Below are 25,787 nucleotides of genomic sequence, written 5' to 3'. Positions count from 1 at the left end.
GCAGGGCCAGTCTGTATATAATTTAGTATATTCATGAAGTCTGACTAGGCTCTATACTGTTGGTAGTTCAATATTCAATTTTGTATTTTGATATTAAAATCTCTTTACCTTCTAAAGTACTGTTTAAAATTCAAAGCTGGGCCAATCTTTTTTTAATTAATTCAGGAGGTTATAGTAAACAACAATTATTAAGTGTACACAAGATATTGACTTTCAAACTCAGTGTGACCTTGATATTTGATGTTTAGACATATATATTGTTCTAAATGCCATACATTATCTCTGTATAGTTCATATTTGCACCCCCTATGATGAATAAATCATGAGCAGACAAATGTTTTTATAGGACACACATGGTTAATGTTTGGGCCAAATTATTTAAAAATTTCCCAAAGAATGGTGGATTATTGAGAGCATTTAAAACCAGACAAATGTATGATCAGATGCTTACATTACATTATCAAATTAGAAATATGTGTACTGAGAACTCCCAGGTTTTGATGGTGTGTGTGTGGGGGGGGGGGGCTATAAATATCTATTTTCCCTGACATTGATATTTAATGACCTAACATTGTACCTCGAAATATCATTCTAAAATTTAAATATGACCAACTGTTTATATACCATATAATACTTGCAAAGTTTAAATATCATATACATGTATGTAAATCATAAAGGATTTTTTAAAAATGATTTCAAATAAATAAAGGCAGTAACTTTTTTATAATAATTTACATTAAATTAATGGCTCTCAAATCTTAATCTGTTTACTAGTGCTTTTCCAATCTGAACAAAAATAAGACAAAAATTAAGAAATAGAATTCTCAAAAAGTTTATAAATTTTGACTTTATATTATTTTGACATCCCCATCCCACTCCCTCAGAAAAGATATGTCAGTAATCAGAAATGTGATGCACTTCCCTAATACACAATACTGTTATTATACAAACCTTCAACATTTCATCAAGAAGTGACATCTCTTTCTCTAAATCTTGTTCAGTTTGGTTTAATCTTCTCATTACCTCGTCCCTTTTTTCATCAGTCATGTGACTGCCGTCTCCTGCAATCTGATTGGGTACTGACTGACTTTGTTGTTTATAATGACTGTTAAATGACTGGTTTCCAAAACCACATAGAACAGGGGCACTTGATGACATGTGAACCGTGCCTTGTGATGAGCTGATGCTTTGTAGAGACTGAACACTTCCGTGAGACGAGGTTGTGTCAGATAAATTACTAGCTGTTGTAGTGGTTTCTGATTGGTTAGTAACAGTGGTTGTCGTGGGAACCTGGTATGACATCACATTGTTATTGAACTCCCCTGTCCAATTAAGATAGTTCTCATGACCTTGAGAATTCTGAGTATTTAAATTTCGTAAAGCATTAAAATTCACATCGTAACTCCTAACAGCAGATGTGCTATCACCATTACTTGATGTGTGTTCAACTTTCCTTATTCTTCTTGGTGGGACATCATAAATGGCCATCAGACGTTCTTTTTCTACATTTTCTATACTCTGCAGACGCTGTTTTTCTGTATAGTTTTTGGCACGTCTATAATCTGTGAAGCTAATTGAATGACGTTTGTAGCGTGGCCAAGAATTGTCCTCCTGGTAGTTCTGGTCTGCAAACACTTGGGTGTTATGGAATTTCTTGAACACGTTGTCACTGACTATGTTTTTGACTGGGTCAAGGAATTCACTCCCTGCAGAAACAAAATAAAGACTGGTTATCATAAAAACTGCTTGTACAGCAAAAATGATATCTATGTATCTTTATGTAGAATATTTTGACATTTTCTTTAGTTCATTAAAATTTATACGTCTTTTTTTTCCAATACATACTCAAATAATAGGAGTATTTTTCATCAGTTTATTTTTTCCCTTCAATATTTTTCTACTGTAGTATTTCTTTGAATGTTCACAATAATATGAATATTACATTTACTTGTAACATTTTTTCCAGTAGCTAAATTTAAATTCATTTAAATTATTAGACTAATTGGGTTATGACAAAAATACCTCTTTTGTTCTCCCTACAGCTTCAATTAACTTTTATTTGCATAGGCACTTAAGTATCCTATTGTTGGTGCAGATATGGATGGTTCAATTACAATATGCAGGGGGCTTAAAAATTCTTGTTTCATAAGCTGTATACAGAATTTTCTTTCCTACTGACATTATATTTGAAAAAGTACACTTACTGAAGAAGTATAAAAAAGTAAAAACATAACTTACTTCTTTTTCCTGTTTGTCTCTTGATAAGTGGTGCAGACTTGCCTACACTAGCATGGGATATTATCTCTGAGATCTCTTCAACCTGATCTGTTTGTAACACATGTGATCCCTGACCTGAAATATACATTATTACATGTGATCCCTGACCTGAAATATACATTATTACATGTGATCCCTGACCTGAAATATACATTATTACATGTGATCTCTGACCTGAAATATACATTATTACATGTGATCCCTGACCTGAAATATACATTATTACATGTGATCCCTGACCTGAAATATACATTAGTACATGACATCCCTGATCTGAAATATACATTAGTACATGTGATCCCTGACCTGAAATATGCATTTGCACATGTAATTCCTGACCTCAAATATTCATTATTGCATAAGCCATAACTGTCAAACTGTCTTTTTTTCTATTGGATTTTACGTGGCACCAACACAGTACAGGTTATATGGCGACTTTTCAGCTTTGCTGGTATAGGAAGACTTCAGGTGCCTTTCCATGCATTATTTGAGGCACAAACAGGCACCTGAGTAGACCCGCTCACGTTCTGTAAACTAGCTGGATAGCTTCCATGCATGAAAGAATCCAAGTCCCTCACGGGATTCAAATCCTAAGTGGTCAACGACTTTAACCACACGGCGAGGGACGCCCCTCTGTCATATTTTGTCTAGGCCTTATCTATGTGTGACAAAACAATAATGGTCTACACAACAGTAAAACTGCATAAAATAGCTCAATTTAAAGTTACCTTTGCCACATCTAGAGCCACCTTCAAAGCAGAATTTCCCGTCTATAGTTCCAAATCTTCTAAGTTCTGAAACCTGCCATGAACACAGTATTTTTGGTGGAATATGACCTGTCAGACAAAATTTCTGACCATGTATGTGCATACGCAGTAGATCTAGAGGCAGCTTGCTGTGACTCGGCACTTTGATGGTTCTCACTGGGAACTGATGCTCTGTATAACATAGAAAATAGTATTTTTATTTTAAATAAGCTAATAAGAAACTTTTTTTAACATTTGAATATATAAGTTAATAAAGTCTTTAGTTTACCAAATTTATTAAGCTCAATTACATTACAAGTTTTTGCAACTCATATTATTCGCTACCGAGTCCACTTCCTGGAACTACTGGTGACATATGAGGAAAGTGAGGCCACGACATCAAGTAGGACTTACACCTATGATCCATGGATAGACAGCCAGACACCTCATACACTAGACCACCACATCTAATAAAGATACAGTAAAATGTTTCTATACCTGGGTGAAAAAAGAAATGTAAAAGAACAGAAGAGAACCAATGTAAGCAGTTATACACAATACTTAATAATAAAGTATAAAAGTGTACAAATAACAAAAAGCTCGTCTTTCCTATCAATCCCATTTAACCTTATTAAAGAGAATTTATTATAAACATTTTTTATTTAGTTTATGATCAAGTTTTTTGTGTGTGTATTTTACACATCTCTCTCTCATTTCCTCATTGAAATACCAGTGATGTTGAGTATAGGCAGAAATGTCGGGAGTTAGCATGTGTTTGTATATACTGCTAAATCAATGCTAGACAGGTGGGGGGAAAATAAAACCACAGCAGCTTTTTTCTGAGTGATTGTGCCTCTATACATGAATCAAAACAATCCTGATCCAAAAAGACATGTTTTGAAAACTACTGTAATTATCCCATGTATCACATTTCTATCTTGATGATGTGCTATGAAAACAGCGAAAACAGAAATATCTTAATTTACCATATCTGAAGTAAAGAAATCTATAAAAAAAGTTCTATATTTCTCCCACATTCATACTGGTTTCTGAATGTGAAATTGTAAAAGTGTGAAAATGTCGCAAATAAAGAATTTATAGATTATTAGATACCAAGCAAAAACTGAAACTAAAATTATCCTTCATTTCTGGCTTAGTGTAAGTTACACTGTTTTTCTTGTTTACAATAAATTTAATCTGAAGTAACTGAAACTTTGTGTTGTTGGGTTTTGTTATTTTTCAGTTATTTTCATACTTACTATAAATTTACTATGAGGTCAGACATTTACTGGGTTTATTTTTCACAGATGTATGTCTTGATGAAATTCTTGGTGAAAAAAAAATCAACTAACAAAAACATATAAATGTCTAAATAAATTGGGTTTAAAGATTTAGAGCAGTTTATTTGCACTAGACTAGAACAGGTCTGTGAATTATATAGAACAGGGCAATCTATGACATGTGTTAACCCCAAAACTTGCAATAATCCATTGCATTCTGAGTAAAAACTCTTTCATTTCCAGCCATTTATTTGCAGCAGTATACAAACAGATGTAGCATCCAGATATCAAAGAAAAAACCTGCTAGCATTTTGTTAAATGATGCTGCACAGATTCTCTGACAGGAAATAAAATGTATTTCAAATAACTTTCCTTACAATGACATCCATTATCTTATCCGGCAGAATTTATTGAACAAAGAAAAAATAATTATATGATGCAATATTAGCCATTATTAGAACAACTGCGCTGCATATAAAATTTAATGTTCTGTCAAAATTCCAAAGAAAATTGCAGGTTAAGTTTTTTGTGTCTTATTTTAGTTTAAGAATTTTGGAAATTAAAGTTATAGATACAGAAGACAAGATGCCAACACATAGAACAATCTTACAAGCTAGCACAGGCCATTTCCATAGTGGCCTCCCTGGATACGTGGTAAAGATGCCTACTTTCAACCTACTTGCTAGTCATAATTGTTGGTTCAAATCCAGTCAGGAAATTCTTTCATGTAAGAAAACTACACAGCAAGCTTGTATTGTGGTCATTCAAAGCTGACAAGTTGACATATAAACTTTTGTATGATGGTGTAACTTAAATCAAGACCAACCTTCTCCGAGGCTTCTCCTAATTTTGATCTCAAATTGTATTAGAGTCTCTCTGGAATCAAACGCCAGTAAAGTAATCAGCTTCTGACAAATAATGGCTAGAACACTAGTCTCCTTGTCGTAACAGATTCCAGACTCTAGACCATAGAAACCATCCAATGGAAATGTTGTCTTTGGATTGCCTCCCTTTACTGACTCTTTCACGTCCTTGAATAGATGGACAATCAGGCGATCTGGAAATATATAAATATATCATACATAATTCAATGTTGCTCATCAAAATGACTTTTATAATATGTTTGTATTATCATTCACTGCATTCTGATATATTTTAATGTTTTTTTCCAAAGTTAGATAGACATAAATCCCAAAGTTAGATACTGATAGACAATCTGCATGTTGAATTTAAACGACACTGTGAGTTACTTGTAAAAAAAATCTGCATTTGAAAATTTCGACTGATATATGTGCAACATAACTCTGTTACAAAGGGCAAAAGAAAACTTCACACTTAGAGGTAGAGAAAAACAACAAGGAAGTACAAATATTTACAAATGTTGGTAAATACAAAATCATATTAAGCACTTGTCGTCTTTAAAACTATCCAAGAACATCACAAACCTGCATGTATTTTTATCAGCAATCAGTACAAACTATGAAGCTTTGAAGAAATGCATCTCTTCATTTACGCTCATAACTTTCAAAAATTATAGTTCAGAAAACATCTTCATGCAGCCAAGATGACTACCAGATACCTTTTTTACAAAATTTCTGAAACTCGCAACAAGATACTGACAAAGTAGCTTCAAAAACGGCAATAATTACCTCGAAATAGTCTCTAATCTTATCCTTCAAAAAGATTATATATAAACTCTCTACACTAAAATAAATACTTCCTATAATAAAACTAATAGAGTACCCACAACTGTTTCATTGAAGGCTCATTTGCCAGTGAAATTATCCTCAACTTACATCAAAAGCTTCAAACACTTAACGAGCTTCATTAAGACAATGAGAATCTTACATTTATCATTCGCTTATAATTCACTGTTAATTTTTTTGCCGGAAAACAAAAGTTGGGGAGTTTTGTTGTCGTTTTTTTCCATTCTATAACTTTGCTACTGGGGTTTTCTTTTTGCTACTGGGACTGTTCACCATCACATGTGTTCTTTTGTTGTATCAGCAATTAATGACTTTATCATGCCCAATAAAAAACACACATGACTACCAGGTGGGAGTTACCTGTTTTATCTTTGATTGTTTATAGTTCAGATAAATGTTTGACATTTTTTTTGTTTCCCTCTAATTAACAGAGCTATCCTTAATACAGTGGTTTAATTACATAACATTTCTTAGAAACAATTGAACTAATGAGTTTCTCTATTCTTTTATCAAATGTCTTCTTGCAGAGAGGAAATGATTCAAACCACCTTAACATAAATGGACTTATCCAGGTTCCATGTTTGGAACTGTCCATTACTAACTTTAGGGATATCAGAATGAAAATTTCAAGTTGGTCAGCCAATATAGAACCAGTTTTGGTTCCAACAGATTAAGGGTTAGGGAAATTCTAAAATACAGATAAAATGGCCACATCTGAAATCATATATGTTATACTATGTTTTTAAGCAATTAATTTCAAGCTACATTTCTAAAGTTTGAAAATATCTTGAGCACACATTGGAAGATTAATCACACATATTCATAAGTCTGCTTTTGTCCCCCCATAGTCTCAGTGTAGTTGTTTTATTTTCTAAAACAATACCTAAATTAGCCTGATTCCCATATCCAATATCAAAATATGTATTTTGTACTGGCAAACTGACATACTGTATTTCAACATTGCTTTTTGCTGGGAGAATAGATAATTTTAATTTTTATCTCATTTGGTTTCTCAAAATTTATGTTTTGGGGAAACTTTCTGCATTCCACCTTAGAATTTGAAGCATATTAAGTGAAAGCTATTTGTTTACTTTCTGTTCTAACAGATAAGCCAGTCATTATATCATATTCAAGGATGCTATACCACTACCAGTGTACAAGTTATTGCCAACTTCTTTACATCGAAAGGGAGTGTAGTCATCTATAACTGAAGCTAAATATTTGAAGGATATGACATTTGAAACAGATGCAATACACGTTTATATTGTTACAACTAGACGCAGTAGTTCTTCCTGTCAATGAGATACTTGTATTCAGCTACATCAAAGTGCATAATATTTCATATTTGAAGGTTACAATATAGAATGCCTATCCCAGAAATTGTGGCAACTTTCTGATTCAACAACTGTTCAATCCAGCTCCAAACCTTCTTGAAGACAGGTAATGTAAAGTGAGAGTTGAAAAGGAAGAAAAACCATCTGAAAATGAGTAAACTTCAATCAACAAGAACTCATTCAGAAGGTCAAGACTTTACCATCTGATTTCCATTATCAAAACAAACAGACTTCCCTGAAAAATATTTCCACTTTCTGTCAAATAATTTAAAGTAATTGAAATCAGATGAGCCCAGTTTTCAGGCAGCTTGAAATGAAACAAGATATGTTTGTAAAACATGTATGCCCCCTATCAGCAGCCAATTAGTCATGTGATAAGGTTATTATGCATGACTTCTGACCCAGTGATCAAACAATTAATAAGGGTTATCAAGTATCTACTGGTCATGACATTAACCTTTGACCCCTTGACCCAAAACTCAATAGGGGTCATCTGCTGGTCACGACCAATCATCATACAAAGTTTGAAGTTCCTAGGCCTAAGCGTTTTTAGTTAATTGATCGGGAACCGTTTTAACATACAAGGTCAATGTGACCTTGACCTTTGACCCCTTGACCCCAAAATCAATAGGTCATCTGCTGGTCATGACCAATCACCATACCATGTTTGAAGTTCCTAGGCCAAAGGGTTCTTAAGTTATTGATTTGAAAGCATTTTTACCTACAAGGTCAATGTGACCTTGCCCTTTGACCCCTTAACCCCAATATCAATAGGGGTCATCTACTGGTCATGACCAATCACCATACCAAGTTTGAAGTTCCTAGGCCTAAGGGTTCTTTAGTTATTGATCAGAAACCGTTATTGCTTACAAGGTCAATGTGACCTTGACCTTTGACCCCAAAATCAATAGGGGTCATCTACTGATCATGACCAATCACCATACCAAGTTTGAAGTTCCTAGGCCTTAAAGTTCTTTAGTTATTGATTGGAAACCGTTTTTGCTTACAAGGTCAATGTGACCTTGACCTTTGACCCCTTGACCCCAAAATCAATAGGGATCATCTACTGATCATGACCAATCACCATACCAAGTTTGAAGTTCCTAGGCCTTAAGGTTCTTTAGTTATTGATCGGAAACCGTTTTTGCTTACAAGGTCAATGTGACCTTGACCTTTGACCCTTTGACCCCAAAATCAATAGGGGTCATCTACTGGTCATGACCAATCACCATACCAAGTTTGAAGTTCCTAGGCCTTAAGGTTCTTTAGTTATTGATCGGAAACCGTTTTTGCTTACAAGGTCAATGTGACCTTGACCTTTGACCTCTTGACCCCAAAATCAATAGGGGTCATCTGCTGGTCATGACCAATCACCATACCAAGTTTGAAGTTCCTAGGCCTAAGGGTTCTTAAGTTATCACTCGGAAACCATTTGGTCTACGGACCGACGGACCGACAAGTGCAAAGCAATATACCCCCTTTTCTTCGAAATGGGGGCATAATAAAGACTGACATGCTAGAAAACCTGGGCTGGACTTCAAGCTCCAGAATCAATATGTTGATGAAAATACCGTATATTACATATATAACATACATGTCAATGTACATTTTGTATAATTATTGACCAGAAATAAGTGATTTCTCAAAATTTAACATTGCAACTGTTTTTGAAAATGTTTGATAACTTGAAAACAAGCTGTGCAATCCCAATTTTTTTTTTACTAAAAAATGATTTTTTGGTTAGATCATGAAAATTTCTATTTCTGCGTATATGTCTATATTTAACAGTTGCATACACCTTACATAGAGCTTGATAACAATTCATTTTGTTCCTTTTACCATTTAATATCTGACCCTAATAATTGCTATATAATGGTTAGAAGTTATAGAAGTAACACTAAATTTAGTATTTTTCCCTTCTTATTCGTAAAATTGTAATATTTTAATATCCCATTGGTTGTGAAGTTTAGCCCAGCCCAGGTTTTCAAACATGCTAAAATGATTGGAGCCAGAGGAGTATATAGAATTATCAGCTGTAGCCAGCGCTCCTAATGCTGGACAAAGATTAAGCTCAGATTAGCAGACGAAACATTAGAATAATTCAATTTATTAAAAGCTGCTCAGCATGCTTTTGTTGTTTTTTTTTTTTTACATTTTCCCCTAGGATGAAGTTAATGTTAAAGGCGCCTAGAGCCATCTGTCTCCCTGCAATAAGCCAGGACTTTGAAACAACAGCTGGATATAGAGCATGCTGTCTTCCTATGGTTGAGATATTATAGAAATATTGTTTTTTGTATTTACAATTTGTTACATAATACGGTAACTGATATGTTTTATTGTTTTCACTGAACATTCATGTACAATGGAAAATGATTTATTTAATTTCATTTCATATAAGTACAAAAATAATGGGAAATTTCAAATCTGTGCGGTTCATACCTTAGATCATAAACTATCAACAGACACAAAAATGTATTCAACACCATAGACAATAATGTGACAACTTTAAAATATACAGAAGTTTATATCAATTTGAATGAAAGAGCCATTTTTTTATTATATGCATATATTAAGAAAAATGGGTGTTAACAGACATATTTTCATAAATGTTTCAAGAATTAAACTCATGTTGCCAAGAAAAAATGCTTTTATATACCATAATTATACTGTATATTATAGCAATATTTTATACTAAATGTGTTTTAGTCCACAGACAATGCCTGCAATTATTCTGGGAAATAATATAACATTGAGCTATGTTCATAGACTATTAAGTACACTATCGTGGAGCGAGTATCTCAACAATATGTCTTACAACATGCATCATTCCATGTAGAAATGTTAACAATTTTTTCATTTTTGAATCAGAAGTACTAGGAATCTGGCCTGGAATGACAGCTATTTCTACACTGCAGTAATGTCTGCACATCAAACATGTTGAAAAGTCAGCAGTTATGAAATTCAAGACACCTTGAAGCCAAGGTAATCTACGAACACAGCTGCCTCCTGCAGAAAAATTCTTCACAGACATTTCCATGTGTAAAAATAATTACAAATAATTAATTTTACTTGTAAACATGGCCCTTATTTTCATTTTCTTTTGTTGATGTATAGGGAATACTGTACCTTGTAGTAAGGGTAATGCATTCAACACTTACCTGTCTTACTTAATCAACTGAAAACCTTTCTCAAAATGAAACTTGAAGGGAATTCTAAATTTTCACTATGAAAAAAAGCTTGTTTTTTCTAAGTTATTATGTTATTTGGAGTAGACACAGCTTTATCATCCTAATAGAGGGACAGTCTCCCACAGACCCTGTAATCTTCACATCAGCATTAAAAGAACATATTGCAGACCTTTGCCTCCAGCATAGGAACTAAGCCAGACTATCAGTCAAGCCAAAGCAACAACCTAAACCTATAGCCTGTTGGTACCAACACTTATTCTACTCATACAACCAGTGCAGACCAAGTTAAGCAGACACATTCATGCTGAATGATCCTGGTCTGCACTGTACACTATTCAAACATATTTCGACATTTTCCTTAAAATGATCTTTCGACATTTTCCTTAAAATGATCAATAGTTTTGTCTAGAGTAAAAGATAGACAAGTCAGAAAGAAAAGGGTAAAGATGGATTTTAATATTGATATCCTTAAAATAACCAATGAACAGTTTCAAAGTCATCATTTTTAATTTTTTTTGCATCAGCCCACCCCTCAATGCACAAGATAACTGACATACAAAGTTATAAAAGTTACTTCACCGGATATAAAACAACAAGCAGTTAGATATTAGGTCACATGGAGGAATTGTGCTGGAAGGGAGAAAAAAAGATTATCATCTGTTAAATGTTTTCTTATCAAGAAAAAAACCGTCTGCTGTGCCTTGGAAACAAATTAAGATCTTCAGATATGCTATCTCTACCATTATCTACAAACAAAAAATAAATCTAAAGGGAAAATAAGCCCCTTAACATAGATATAAGCAAATGCTTGTTTTAGAGGAAGAATAAGAGAAGACTAGACTAGTACCGGTAGTCTCCAGCTGTATCATAATATGTAACATGATACATACATTCTTAACTTGCTCCCTCCTGAATTTCTGTACATGAACTTGTCATGCTTTCAATTTGGAACAGTCTATTCAAAGTTTAGGGGATTTTAATATCAAAACTCGGCTACCAACAGTATATAACCTGGTCAGGACTGCACAGATGTCTCATCACTTTCAGAGTATCAGTTCAAGCAGGCTGAGAGTGAAAATTAGGAGAAAAACATTATAATAATTATGCAAGTTTGAATGTTTTCTGCTATTTACGACTAATTCATGGAACTTTGGCAACATCATCTTCTTAGGCTGTTACATCAAGAAACATTTTAGACATTTATGACTGAAAACTTTTTCTTATAGCCTTTGCTTTCAATTACAGCCATTAAACCAATAGTAAGATTATTTGCAAGTGGAATGAAGCAATCCTCATCAAAAAGTCAACTTATATGATTCCACATGCTTTGAAGTTTTATTCAAAAATGGAATCCAGATAAAAAGACAATTCTTCTCCATAAACATACTAAGTAAAGGTTGCCTTCTTTATACCAGTACTTGTTTTGCAAGTTTCTCATGAATAAGCTACTACTCCACAAATGACTTCCAACTTTGCTACATTGGTATCTCTTTCAAAAGTCTTGCAAAATAAAAATTCCTTTTATCACAATGTTTTAGACTTAAATTTTGTTCATAAAGACAATAACGCTAGTTTTTTTGTCGTTCCTTCTACCAGAAAATTTCATCTCGGTGCGGAGCATATTTGTATATGTTTATATCATCTCAAACTGATATTGCATGTAGATGCAGATGAGAGAAGCTCTAGGTGGTAAACTGGTTGGATCTATTATAATACAATTAGAAGATATCACAATACAATAGTATCAGAAACAGGGGACATTATCTGGCAGCAATCTAGCAGGAACACACAAGTGGTGATATACCTGCGAAATAGTTCATGTTAAATACAGAGACAGGTATATCACTACCTATAATATAACCTTTGAAATATTTCATTTGAATATCACTTAAACAAAGTATGCCTTTTTCTCCCTTCAAGGCTTCCTCATGTAACGGCAGGGATTCCCAAACACAAACAGTAGTTTCTACTCATTTATCAAAACTTAAGAAGTAAGTGACAAACAACTGTGTTTTGAATGTATGTCTCTTAAATTTCTTAAAAGGTTCCAGTGCATGCAAAGAATATAGCATTTAAATACAGAACAAAACTTCTTCAAAAGATAATAATGTAGTTTCCTAAATTGTAAACTTCCATGTCTAGAAACTTTGCAATTCATTTTTTCAATCAATGCTGGTTGTTTTCTCAAATGTGCTGCAGTTTTATGCCAATCTATGTGGTAATTATAACACACATCACATAAGCAATCTGAGTGCCGAGTCAGAAATTTTCAAATAAAAGTTTTATTTCTTTAATTTTACAAATGTTTCTGATCACATAAACAAAATGACCATATAATTATGATAAAACACATCTTTTATCAAGCCTGAACATGCATGCAATCACAGACAGCTTAAAACAATTAAAACAACAAAACTTTTCCATAGATTTTGCTGATGGGCTGTTTCCCTAAAGAAGAAATAAATCAATTTTATAACAATTACTTTGTGCACGGCTATATTTGGAAACCAAATCGCTGCATGCTTAACTTCAAAACTGCACTGTCTTCGATTTCATTTAAACATAAATCAAACAAGATTCTTTGTGTGCCGTTTTGTATCTGCAATAATTAAATATGCAAAATCACAGTTCATTATGTTTTCTCCATATCTGCCCCGAGATTTAAATTGATTTTTACTTGATCAACTCTATAATTTTTCCTTATCTCAAAACCACAAGTAACATTCAATCAATTCCGTTTGACATAAAACTGAATGCTTTTCAGATTATAACTCACAAAAATTGTCCACATTTAAATAGGGGTAAAACAGCACTTAAGAGTTAACTACAAGAAATTAACAATGTAGAATGTCAAACATTTATAATTATATATTATAGACTTTGAGCCCAATCTCTGAAACTTAACCCTTACCTATGTCTATTTTGTTAATCGGATGAATCCTGTTTCTTTTTTAATTAAAACAGCCACATGTAAATTGAAGGGATTTTAGTATCAAGATGCTAAAAATTAGGATCTTACATTATTATAAGGGCCTGGTCAGACTACTTGAACTAAGCAGTTTATTTTCCTTTCCTTATAATGTTTAATACAATCCTTGGCATACCCAATCCCCAGATTTTATGGAAACATATGACTATGTTGAAAAAAATTATCTTTTCTATTTCCTCCTGACCAATTTCCTTTGTAATAATTGACTTCTAGACTGCACAGATATATATAGGCTGGCCTGGTTCTATGGGCTAATTACTTTAAGTTGTAGAAGGTTAGGGGTTACAACAAATTCTAGATAAGTCAATGTTTTTCTATTCATTATTCCATATATCATAAATCCAGACAAATTTAAAATACAGTAGCATTATTTTTTTTAATTTCACATGCTGTAAAGCAAGTCTCAGGCTGATTAAAGTACATCTGCCCTTGTTTTTTACCTTCATTACAATGTAAACAGGTAGTTTGAACAATGATTACACATTTTTTGTAATTGTTTTACTAGTTTTACAATGACCTTACATTCTTTCGAATGCACAAACTGGAACAAATTCAAATATTTTTTACTACTGACGCCAACTAATATGTATTCGTAAAACTACAATTATGATAAGGGTTATAATATACCCCCCTTGGTTCGCTTTTCCAAAACAAACATCTTTAATTTTTTTCTAAAATAACAAGAGCTGTCAGTAGGACAGCATGCTCGACTATTCTAAGTGCTTGATAGTAAAAGAGCCTTCATAATGTTAAATTTTTTAAGTTCACTAAAGGGCCAATTTTTTTTTATAAATTCATGTTATAGGCCAATTATACAGTATTGGCTTGACTATTCGGAAGGTAATGTCACAAGGGTGTTTTATTGAGTATAATAATACTAATAACCTATGAATACATAAATTTGACAGAAAAGGTACAAAGGCTTGTTATTAAGATGTTTTATCAAGTAAATCACTGCTTTATTATTATGAATGCATAAAATTGTCCCAAAAAGGCACAAACCCTTCAGTAGTTATTGAGATAACAGCTTACAAGCAAAACTTTACCATGAATTTCTAAGTTGAAAAAGGGGAGAAAAATCAGCCTAAATGCAAGATAGAATTATGGATCTTTGTCTGTGACCTACAATTATGACCCTAAATGCATATGTGAAGTTTTAAATAAATATCTTTAATAGTTATTGAGATATGTAAAACTTGCATGTAAACATTAACCAAGAGACTAAGTAGAAAAGGGAATATGAATCAGCCTTAATGCAAGATAGAGTTATGGAACTTGGTCAGTGACATACAATTATGACCCTCCAATTATGACCCTAAGTGCATGTGTAAAGTTTCAAGTAAATATCTTTGAAGACCTTTAACCTTTAACCAAAATTTCTAACTTTCAAAGGGGCAAATAATTCTGCAAATTTTGCAGACAGAGTTATGCAATTTTGCAAACTGATGTACATTGTTACTATAAAAAAGTATTTTAAATTTCAATTGAATATCTCAAGCAATAATTGAGATATTTGACTTTATAAACAAGAACTGTCGGAGGACAGTAACGCTCGACTATTCGAAAATTTGTCACAAGGGTGTTTCATTGAGTATAATAATGCTTACCTATATGAATACATAAATTGTCCGAAAAGGTACAAACTCTTCAAGTTTCAATACATTCCCTTTAGTAGTTATGGAGAGACAAGCTTACATGCAAAAACTTTACCAAGAATTCATGAGTCGAAAAAGGGGCATAATTATGCAAAAAAAGCAAATCAGAGTTATGGGACTTGTACCAATCATCTTAGATAATCACAGAGACCAAGTGTGTGAAGTTTCAATCCATTCCCTTCAGTAGTTATGGAGATACCAGCTTACATGCAAAAACTTAACCAAGAATTTCTAAGTCGAAAAAGGGGCATAATTATGTAAAAAAGCAAATCAGAGTTATGGGACTTGTGGCAATTATCTTAGATAATCACAGAGAACAAGTGTGTGAAGTTTCAATCCATTCCCTTCAGTAGTTATGGAGATACCAGCTTACACGCAAAAACTTAACCAAGAATTTCTAAGTCGAAAAAGGGGCATAATTATGTAAAAAAGCAAATCAGAGTTATGGGACTTGTGCCAATCATCTTAGATAATCACAGAGAACAAGTGTGTGAAGTTTCAATCAATTCCCTTCAGTAGTTATGGAGATAACAGCTTACATACAAAAACTTAACCAAGAATTTCTAAGTCGAAAAAGGGGCATAATTATGAAAAAAAGCAAATCAGAGTTATGGGACTTCTGCCAATCATCTTAGATAATCACAGAGAACAAGTGTGTGAAGTTTCAATCAATTCCCTTCAGTAGTTATGGAGATAACAGCTTACATACAAAAACTTAACCAAGAATTTCTAAGTCGAAAAAGGGGCATAATTATGAAAAAAAGCAAATCAGAGTTATGGGACTTGTGCCAATCATCTTAGATAATCACAGAGAACAAGTGTGTGAAGTTTCAATCCATTCCCTTCAGTAGTTATGGAGATACCAGCTTACATACAAAAACTTAACCAAGAATTTCTAAGTCGAAAAAGGGGCATAATTATAAAAAAAAAGCAAATCAGAGTTATGGGACTTCTGCCAATCATCTTAGATAATCACAGAGAACAAGTGTGTGAAGTTTCAATCCATTCCCTTCAGTAGTTATGGAGATACCAGCTTACATACAAAAACTTAACCAAGAATTTCTAAGTCGAAAAAGGGGCATAATTATGAAAAAAAGCAAATCAGAGTTATGGGACTTGTGCCAATCATCTTAGATAATCACAGAGAACAAGTGTGTGAAGTTTCAATCCATTCCCTTCAGTAGTTATGGAGATACCAGCTTACATACAAAAACTTAACCACAGGGACGCCGACGCCGACGCCGACGCCGACGCCGACGCCGACAAATGGGTGACTGCATTAGCTCGATTATTCTGCGAATAGTCGAGCTAAAAAACTTTAACCAAAATTTCTAAGTTCCAAAGGGGCATAATTCTGGTCAATATTGTAGGCAGAGTTATCCAACTTGTCAATCTGATGTAGCTTGTTACTATAAATAAAGTATTGTAAGTTTCAATTGAATATCTCAAGCAATAATTGAGATATTTGACTTTATAAAAAAACTTTAACCAAAATTTCTAAGTTAAAAAGGGGCATAATTCTGTCAATATTGTAGGCAGAGTTATCCAACTTGTCAATCTGATGTACCTTGTTACTATAAATAAGTATTGTAAGTTTCAATTGAATATCTCAAGCAATAATTGAGATATTTGACTTTACAAAAAACTTTAACCAAAATTTCTAAGTTAAAAAGGGGCATAATTCTGTCAATATTGTAGGCAGAGTTATCCAACTTGTCAATCTGATGTACCTTGTTACTATAAATAAGTATTGTAAGTTTCAATTGAATATCTCAAGTAATAATTGAGATATTTGACTTTACAAAAAACTTTAACCAACGCAGACGCCGACGCCGACGCGGACGCCGACGCCGGGGCGACTACAATAGCTCTCATATTCTTCGAATAGTCGAGCTAAAAATTAACTCAAGTATTTCAACAATAAGAAAGAATTACATATTTTAATTTTCTTTATTAAAATAATCATAATGCAAAGCAAAGATAACTCTTTTAGAGAACCATCATCCTTGACAAAGGCCTAAATTAAATGGGGTTTTAAATCATAAACTGCATTTAAAGCTATAGTGTACACTTTGGGAGAATTCAATTATCATCTAAATACTTAAATAACTAACCATCTTGCCTTGAAGCATTATGGGTAATTGAGGGGTTATAGGGCAAAAAATGACCTTATCAGCTTAAATCAGAAGAATGAACTCAACCAATCATCATTTCTCAGGTGACGGACATTACAGGATTGGTGACACTATACAAATGATGGGCAAGAAAACAAAGAAGAAAATATGTACCCCCTGAGGACAAATATCTGTACCACACCCTCACTCTACAGCTTCTATCACCAAGGTTATTATACATGCATGACAACCACTTTGAGGTTAGACAGTGACAAGGCATTGACAGCTTAATTAATTAACCTTAACCTTGCTTAATTTGTGCAGATCAACTTTTCTTTACAACCAATTAGAAGGTTTTAATGGAATTCAGTATCATAATACTTGTAAATTAGTCACAACAGTCAAAGAACTGCATGGATGGGCAGGTTGTCCTGGAACAATAATTGTAGCTAAGGACTGTACCACTCATACATGAAGTGTTTAAAGGCCAATCATTTATTGGTTTGTAACATTTTCTTCCCTTTTGCAATTTCCGTAATTTTATGTCTACCATACCCTTAGCACTTCTAGTATCATTTCAATCTCTGGGCATAAATAAATGATTTCTCTTAGCATTTTAAAACTACAAATTGCAAACTTTTAATACTCTTTGCCTACCCTGTACAAGATTATAGGTCTGTCCATACAGTAGTTGTAATATTGTGACAGATTTGAGTGTTGAAGGAGATCATTATCTAGTATAAGCTGTTTATTACACTAATATAACAATGTTGACATGCTGTGTCACTTGAAAAACTACCACCACGACCATTCAACACTGTACCACTACAGTACTGTCAAAATTGAACCACATACATAGATACATGGGTTACAGGTGGGGCAGTTTTTTTTATGAGAACAGTTCATTTATCATAAAGTATGAAAGCTAAGTTTCCAAAAATAAAGTTATTTCATGAGTTAACCTTTACCACATTAAATATCTTAAATGGACTTGTCCATCTTTTAATCTGGACAAAACTATTCATCATTTTAGGGAAACTTCAAAATTAGACCTCCCTGGAAAAAGGTGAGTGCATACCAAGATCAGATGGCATAAATGTGTCAGGCTGATCTTGGTTTGCACTGATTGCATGGTTATATAGATTCAGTTGTTACCTTAAAAACTTAAATCTAAAATAGATACACAGTTTTTGAACTCACTCATCAATTATTAAACCATCATATCATCATTTAAAATGCAAATTTTATCTCAAAGAAAATAAAACACATAAAGCATAGAAAAACTCAAAACTATACCTATTAATGATGGAAGATTAGTCAACTTGTTTACGGGCCAAGCTACTGAAGTTAATCTTGGGATAAAAAAAGCCCACTTCATATAAACGCTGAGATATTACTAATTTAATAGCTGATGATCACTTTGGTATTTCCTATCCCAGCAAGACACCTCACTGTCTGAGGTTCTACAGAAATATATTTTATCTATTATACATGGAAAGTTTTGAATCCCATACATACCTGCCAAAGTCATTAGAAAAAGATCAAACAATAGCTAAAGGTGGATAAACAATAGCTAAAGGTGGACAAACAATAGCTATAGATGGATAAACAATAGCTATAGGTGGACAAACAATAGCAATAGGTAGACAAACTATTGCTATAGGTGGACATAACAATAGCTAAATAACCATGAAAAATAGTAACTTCAAACTCGAAGCTTCTAAATTGTTAAGCTTACTCGGCAAATTTTAAATTGCATCTGTGCATTCAAGAATGTTCCAAAAACTGTTTTATGGTAAACTTGTTTTTTTAACATTAAGGCAATAATAAATAGATTTTCCATCTCTCACATAATTAAACTGGTCTCCCTCTCAAGCAGGAAGTATTTAGTAGTTTATTATTAACCCTCAACTGGAAACCTTCCAATAGCTGTTCATCAAAACTGCCAAAATGGCATATCAGTCAATATAAACCATTTACATTACTAATCATATCATAAATTGGCCGAGAGTCTGTGAGAAATTAAGCTAGAAAGCATAATTGTTTCAACTAGGAGTCAAGAGTTATCATCAACTGCCGACTTTATCTACTGGTAAACTTTTTTCCGCATCAATTCCAAATTTTTCTCTGAGAAATCTCTGACAAACCGATGACTAAATACATAAAACAATTGAAAAATCTAAACATTTTGCCAGCATTCAATCAAACTTGGCATGGGTGTAAGTTTTTGTTGTTAATCAGGATACAGACCACTCCCTCAAGTATGGTAGCCGGAGAAACACTTAATTGAGAAACATTTAATTGGTTTCATCAATTAAAGATAACAGTGACAGGTTTAAGATTACCTCTTTACTCTAACTAGAATACTCAGTACACTATATAAAATAAAAAGACAAAAGAAATTTCTTCACCTCTTGAGAACAGTAACATTGTTGTTTCATACATGAAGTTCAGGGTTTAATTGGATAGATTTTCTGCTATAAGTTATAACCAACCATCAAAAACCTGATGTAAACCATTATTCTTTAAGTCTACAAACCAGAAATGTACAGCGTGCAATCTCTACGATCCAAAAAATAATTATACAAATAAAATCATTCAAAGCATAATGATATCTATGAACTTATAATGTTTATTATCTTTTAAATGATGTATTTCAAATAGACATACATTTTGGGTTGAAGAGAGGAGTTGGGTGAAGGGCTGGCTACCCACCATACACCTGTGATTCAAACATACACTAATTCTTTAAAGTTCAGTAAAAATTTAGCCAAAATTCACTGTAAACAACCAATTCACAAGAACAAAATACTCAGTAATCTTAAAGTTAAGTCTACAAACAGTAGCATTATCAAATATGTCAGTAGAACTAATACTGCCCTCACACATATCTCGCGACCTTACTGCGTCCTTACTGCAACCCAGGACGCAGCACAGTCGCCATGGACGCAGCAGGGATGCAGCGAGGTCGTAGCGAGGAACCCAAGGACGCACAAGGTCGCAGACCGTCTACGACTATTTTGAACATGCACAAAACAGTCGCAGAAACTCTGCGTTCTTGCTGAGTCCTGGTTAGGTCGCCGTGGGATCGCAGTGGAGTCGCCATAGTCGCAGCAGCATCGTAGTAAGGACGCAATAAGAACGCAATAGACGTAGTACACTCGTACTAAGGACGCCGTAAGGTCAGACTCAGAATGAAATTTACTGGTAAAAAGTATTGTTTTTATAGACGTAGCAAGAACGTAGTAGGGTCGTCGTACAGTCGCAGGACAGTCGCCGGACAAACGCAATAGTCGTCGTAGAGTCGCCGTAAGGACGCAGAGAACATAGCACAGTCGCAGCTGGGTCGCCGATGATCGCCGTGGGGTCGCCTTGGGGACGCAATACAGTCGCAGTGGAAACGCCATGGACGTAGAAGGGTCGTATTGAGGACATAGAGAAAACGTACTGAACACAAGACTGCAGAGCCCCGGACCGTCTGCGAGAGAAATTTGAAAGAAAACCAACGATTTTCGAAAGAAAAATGCTATTTTACTAGTTTTCAGGGCGCAGGAAGGTCGTGGTTTATGTGTGAGGGCACCTTAAACTAACCTTTCCCTAAGATTTAGTGCTCTCTCTTGTTAAATTACCTGGACCCTGTGTTATATGGACAAGTCTGTTTCATTAACATAATTATAAACTATCTGATTGGCTCATACAAAAGTAACAATTCTGTCATAGACTAGTATTTTGTTGTGTCAAACCATTCAGATTTTCGATGCATACTGCTAAATCACATAATTTATTTACCTGTTATATACAAGATCTTGAATTACATTGATACAATAGAAAACAGCATGCAAATATATCATTAAATTACAGTGAAAATGCAGTAAATGAGAAAACTGTTAAGTAATCCGCCCACCTATCCACATACATCACTCACAGGGCTTCTTCTACCTGTTTTTTCTCCCAGCTGACTCATAAATTTTAATTACACTCTTCAAACTGACTTAACGATTTTGTGATTCTAGGGCACTTCCTCAGGATTATCCCATTAGACAACTGTTCACCATAATTACAAACAGAACTCTTTTATTTACAGGCATTGATGTACAACCAGAGCCAACTTGAAAACACAAAAGTCATGATTTGATACGATTTTAAAAAGGCAAAAAACTATGCATTTCTTCTTTTGATTACAATTACATGTGGATTCCATAAAAACTCAAAAGCTTAGAAAATCAATTTAAAGTTAACATCCCCCCACCCCCTCCACTTTACCTCTCAGAATTTCCACACACAAGTCCTAACATGCCAAAATACCAAAAAAAACAATTTTAACACAATAAAATACCAATAAAATTTGAAAAGTTTAAAAAAACACATAATTAGAAATTTTAACCAAAAAAAACATGATAAAAATAAAAAAGGGAAAAATTTAAGCCCTATTCCAAAAAAATTTCCAGGGAATTAGGTTTGTTGATAATATATTTCCAATACTTTTTTTATTTCCCAAAGTAAAGTACCGAACTTGAAAACCAAAACTTTGTTTTAATCAATATTTAAATTTATTTTTTTTGATAAATTTTGAACCCAATAAAAATTTATGAATACTCTTTTATTTTTAAAATTTATTCTAACAAGATCTAGCACAAAGTTAAAACAAAAAAACAAAAATAAACAAAAAAAGGCATATCAATTAAACCTTAAAAAAAATGAACGCTTTCATTTTTGTTAAGTAAGTATCATATCATTAAACCCAAAAGAAAGTTTAAATAAAAAAATTAATTTTCCAGCAGGGGAAGCAATACCCAACTTTATTTAAAAAATCCCCTTAAGTTTTAAAAAAATTGGGAAGTTCAGCAGAGAATAGTGGACGACTTACCGGCCCGGGATGGACAGACTCTTTAATTAAAACAGGGGGGTTTTGATTTTACGGGAGGTTTTTGGGGTTCCCCAGAAACGAATTTTTCCAATTTAAAAAAATTTTTTTAAAGGGTGAAATTTTTACAGAACACCCCTTAAAAAAAATTAATGGGATTTTCAAAAAGGGTTACAAATATAAAACCCAGAGCAGACAAGATCAACTGGCAGAAGTTCCAAAATCTTTGGAATCACTATTCAGCCCAATTTTAAAAAATTTTCTTAAACTTTTAAAAAATTTTTAGCCCAATTGTGAGGGAAAAAAACTTTTAAAAATTTTCGGGCAGGGTAAGGACTTTTTCCCAAAAAGCATTCTTTTACTATCACTGATTTTTTTAAAAATTTAGAGGAGAATTTAATGCAAAAAAAGGGCATCCCCCTTTTTTAAAAAACTGAATTTAAAAAAAATAAACACACATTAAAAAAAAAAACCCTGCAGAGAAAAAAATAAAAAAACCCTGCCCCTTTTATTTTTTTCCTTCTTGGGTTTTATAAAGTTTTTTTTATGAAAAATTATTTTTCCCAAGGGAAAATCAGTGAAGCCTTTAAAAATAGCCAAAAGGGGGAACTAAAAACTGAAATTTTTTAAAAAAAAATTGTTTTTATTTAACTTATGAAAAAAGGTTCAAAGCTTTTTTTTCGGGTTTATTTTTAAAATTTTTATACTTTTTAAATTTCATCACCCTAGGTTTTAGGGGACCTCCCAGAACCTTGAATTTATATTTTTAAAACATAGAAATGAATTTTAAAGGGCAAGACACTTCACTTTTTAAAAACTTTTTAAACAAACGGGGTTTCAAAATTCCGTGAAGCTATAATCTAATTCTAGAATTTTTAGATAGAACCAAAGGGGTTTTGGCAATCGAATTAAAAAATAATTTCACCCTTTCAATTTTTGGGAGTGTAACAAACAGTACCACACAGACATTGCCCTCTTACAAGAGCAGCACAACTGCTCAATTTTTCAAAATGGTTACCATGGCAACTGAGCTAGTAAAGAAGTAATCGCATTATGGCAAAAAAAGTTTCTCTGATTTTAAAAATGAAGGGCACAAAACAGCTCTTTAAAAAAAATTATTTTAATGGTTACATCAAAAAGGTTTTAAAGAAAAGGGAAGGGGTTTCAGAAAAGTTTCCCAAAGGGTTTTTTGAAAGAAGAAAATTTTTATGAACATTTTAATGAAAAATTATACTTGATTTTTTTCATTTTCAAATAAATATTTTGGCCTTGTCAATTTCAAGGACAAATTTATTTAGAAAAAATTTTTACAAAATGAAAAGGGAAAATTATCCCCATAGAAAAAATTCTAAAACAAGAAATAAAGTTTTCTGAAAAGTAAAAAACAAAAGTTTTTTGTTATAAAATTTTTTCGTTTATTTTTTTTTGTTTATAAAATTTAATGAGATCTTTAAATTTTTTAATTTTTTAAAATTTGTTACAAAAAGTTTTACGACATAATTTTTTTAAAATTTTTAAAATCCAATACTGAAATTAGTGTAATAAATTTCAATTTAATCAAAATGAATATTGCACACAAGAAAAATACAATTAAATATAACAGAAACAGTCCTCATTTGACTTAAGTAGTTAAGAAACAAATTCGTTCTTGAATGGAAAAAAAATTGAACTTACTTTGTAAAGGTACCATGAAAATCAAGAGAACAAAGAATGATCTTAACAACATATCAACAAATAAAAAACACTATCTATAATATTCATTTCTTATTAATTAAGAAATTAAAACAAAATTTAATTACCTTTTAACAAATGTATGGAAAAAATCAAGAGAAAGGACCACTATAGGTACTTAGTACTAAGCAGACTGTCTCAGTGTCTGGCGGTTACAGATATACTATAGATAGAAGCTATATCAGCACTAATAAGATCAGATAATATCAGCTGGCTGCGCCCACATCCTGTGTCCTTACAATACCCTTTATTGACATAATGTATTATTCCAGATCATACAGATACCTCTATAGTGACAGCTAAAAGCTTTACCAAACAGTAGTGAGATCAGTGTAAATGAAAACACCTCTACCTCTGTCTATCTAGATTAGGGCATTTACAGTAAAGCAGGAAGTCCTTTAAGTATAGATTCTTTAAACACTTTGTTAAATGAATATCTCTTAATCTCGTTGTACCACTTTTACCAAACTAGATTCTATAAATTCCTTTTTTAACAAGGTTAAAAATGCTGTTAGTTTGCCTGGGGCATCATAATATTGAAATAAAAGAATCATGAACAATATATGCTGAAAGATTCAAACTATTAATTACATAATGATATCAGTAATTTTTAAGCATTCAGAAAAATCTTTTAGATGCCTAAAGTAACAACTTGATAAATAATCTGCCATAACTATACTAATTAAACAGCAGACTAGTAACTAATACATTAATTCAGAAAATAGATGAATATCTAAATTAGAATCAATTAAATATCATAAATAACACTTCATAAATGAGAAAGATTCCATGTACATCTGACATGATTTAAATCACAATATTTTACAAATTTTGACAAGAAAGATGAAATCTTAACACCAATGTCCATACTTGAGATATTTTCATTATTTTGCATTTCCGACATTGAAACATTTGAAACAAAATCATAACTTTTTGACATAATCACATTTTAACAAATTTTAGATATCTGACATTTTCTTTTCTCTCTAACCTATACAACAATCATTTAAAGCTTTTGCTGACAAACAGACTGAAAACTGAATTACTTTCCAGATTAATTTTTTTTTTTATGTGCAATGTACTTTAAACAATTATTTACTTTATTATACTAACTCTAATCCAGCTTGAATCAAATGATTAATTAGCTTTTGCTACCAGTATAGCATCTGGTCAGACTGCACAGATGTGCTTTATTCATAGCTTTAATTTTTGTACATGAACTTTGTTACTAAAATACCTAAAAATTATGAAAGACTGTTCCAAACTCAATACTGTGCAAAACTTTACATATAAACATTCAGTTGTTGAATGTTTGAAAGTTAACTATTCTTTTACAAATATTACTGTCCATCAAACTTATATTTGGATTAAAGTCATATGAATTTGTAAAAACATACAAGATGACGATGGTAATAATACTTGATAATATTCAAGACTAAAAACACAACATCCGTATTAATTTCAGGATCTTTGACATATATCCTGGTTTTTGCTGGCTCTCCCATACAGCTTTTGTTTAAATTATGACATTGCAATTTCTAAATTAAAAAAAAATATTTTGAAGCAATGTTATTTTGAGAGATACTAATTTGTATGTCATGAATCATGTCACTGAATAAAGTGCTATCTTTAACAAATTCTCATTGTTTGAGGAAACAAATTGTGAACACTGCAGGAGTGTATAAATCTGTTTATCATGAATATTTACAAAACATTTAAGTTTCATGAAAATGTCAATTTCTTCTCCTTCAACAATGACATGAAATACTTACAGTTCATCTTCAGGTATCAAGTTATAAAAATGTTTAGCTCAAACTGTTTCTTATAATTAATCCTTTTGATTCATTATAACTTATATATTCCAACATTTAAAAGTCAAATATTAGTCAAAATATATTGACGT

General features: G+C 32.6%; 1 protein-coding gene across 1 annotated transcript in view; it reads right to left on the bottom strand.

The window, feature by feature from the left end:
• LOC132757434 (uncharacterized) overlaps positions 1 to 25,787 on the bottom strand; it is a 40,225-nt gene that overhangs the window by 13,353 nt on the left and 1,085 nt on the right. Inside the window, exons 3-6 of the mRNA XM_060748716.1 lie at positions 5,130 to 5,360; positions 3,006 to 3,215; positions 2,239 to 2,352; positions 952 to 1,706 (exon numbers count right to left, since the gene is read on the bottom strand). Coding sequence (XP_060604699.1) covers positions 952 to 1,706; positions 2,239 to 2,352; positions 3,006 to 3,215; positions 5,130 to 5,360 — 1,310 coding nt within the window. The remainder of the gene's footprint in view (positions 1 to 951; positions 1,707 to 2,238; positions 2,353 to 3,005; positions 3,216 to 5,129; positions 5,361 to 25,787) is intronic.

This window comes from Ruditapes philippinarum, unplaced genomic scaffold (genome assembly GCF_026571515.1).
Source record: "Ruditapes philippinarum isolate M1 unplaced genomic scaffold, ASM2657151v2 ctg22_1_1_1_1, whole genome shotgun sequence".
In the NCBI taxonomy this organism is placed as follows: Eukaryota; Metazoa; Mollusca; class Bivalvia; order Venerida; family Veneridae; genus Ruditapes; species Ruditapes philippinarum.
The sequence above is the reverse complement of the archived record's forward strand: the minus strand, read 5'-3'. Positions and strand labels throughout refer to the sequence as shown.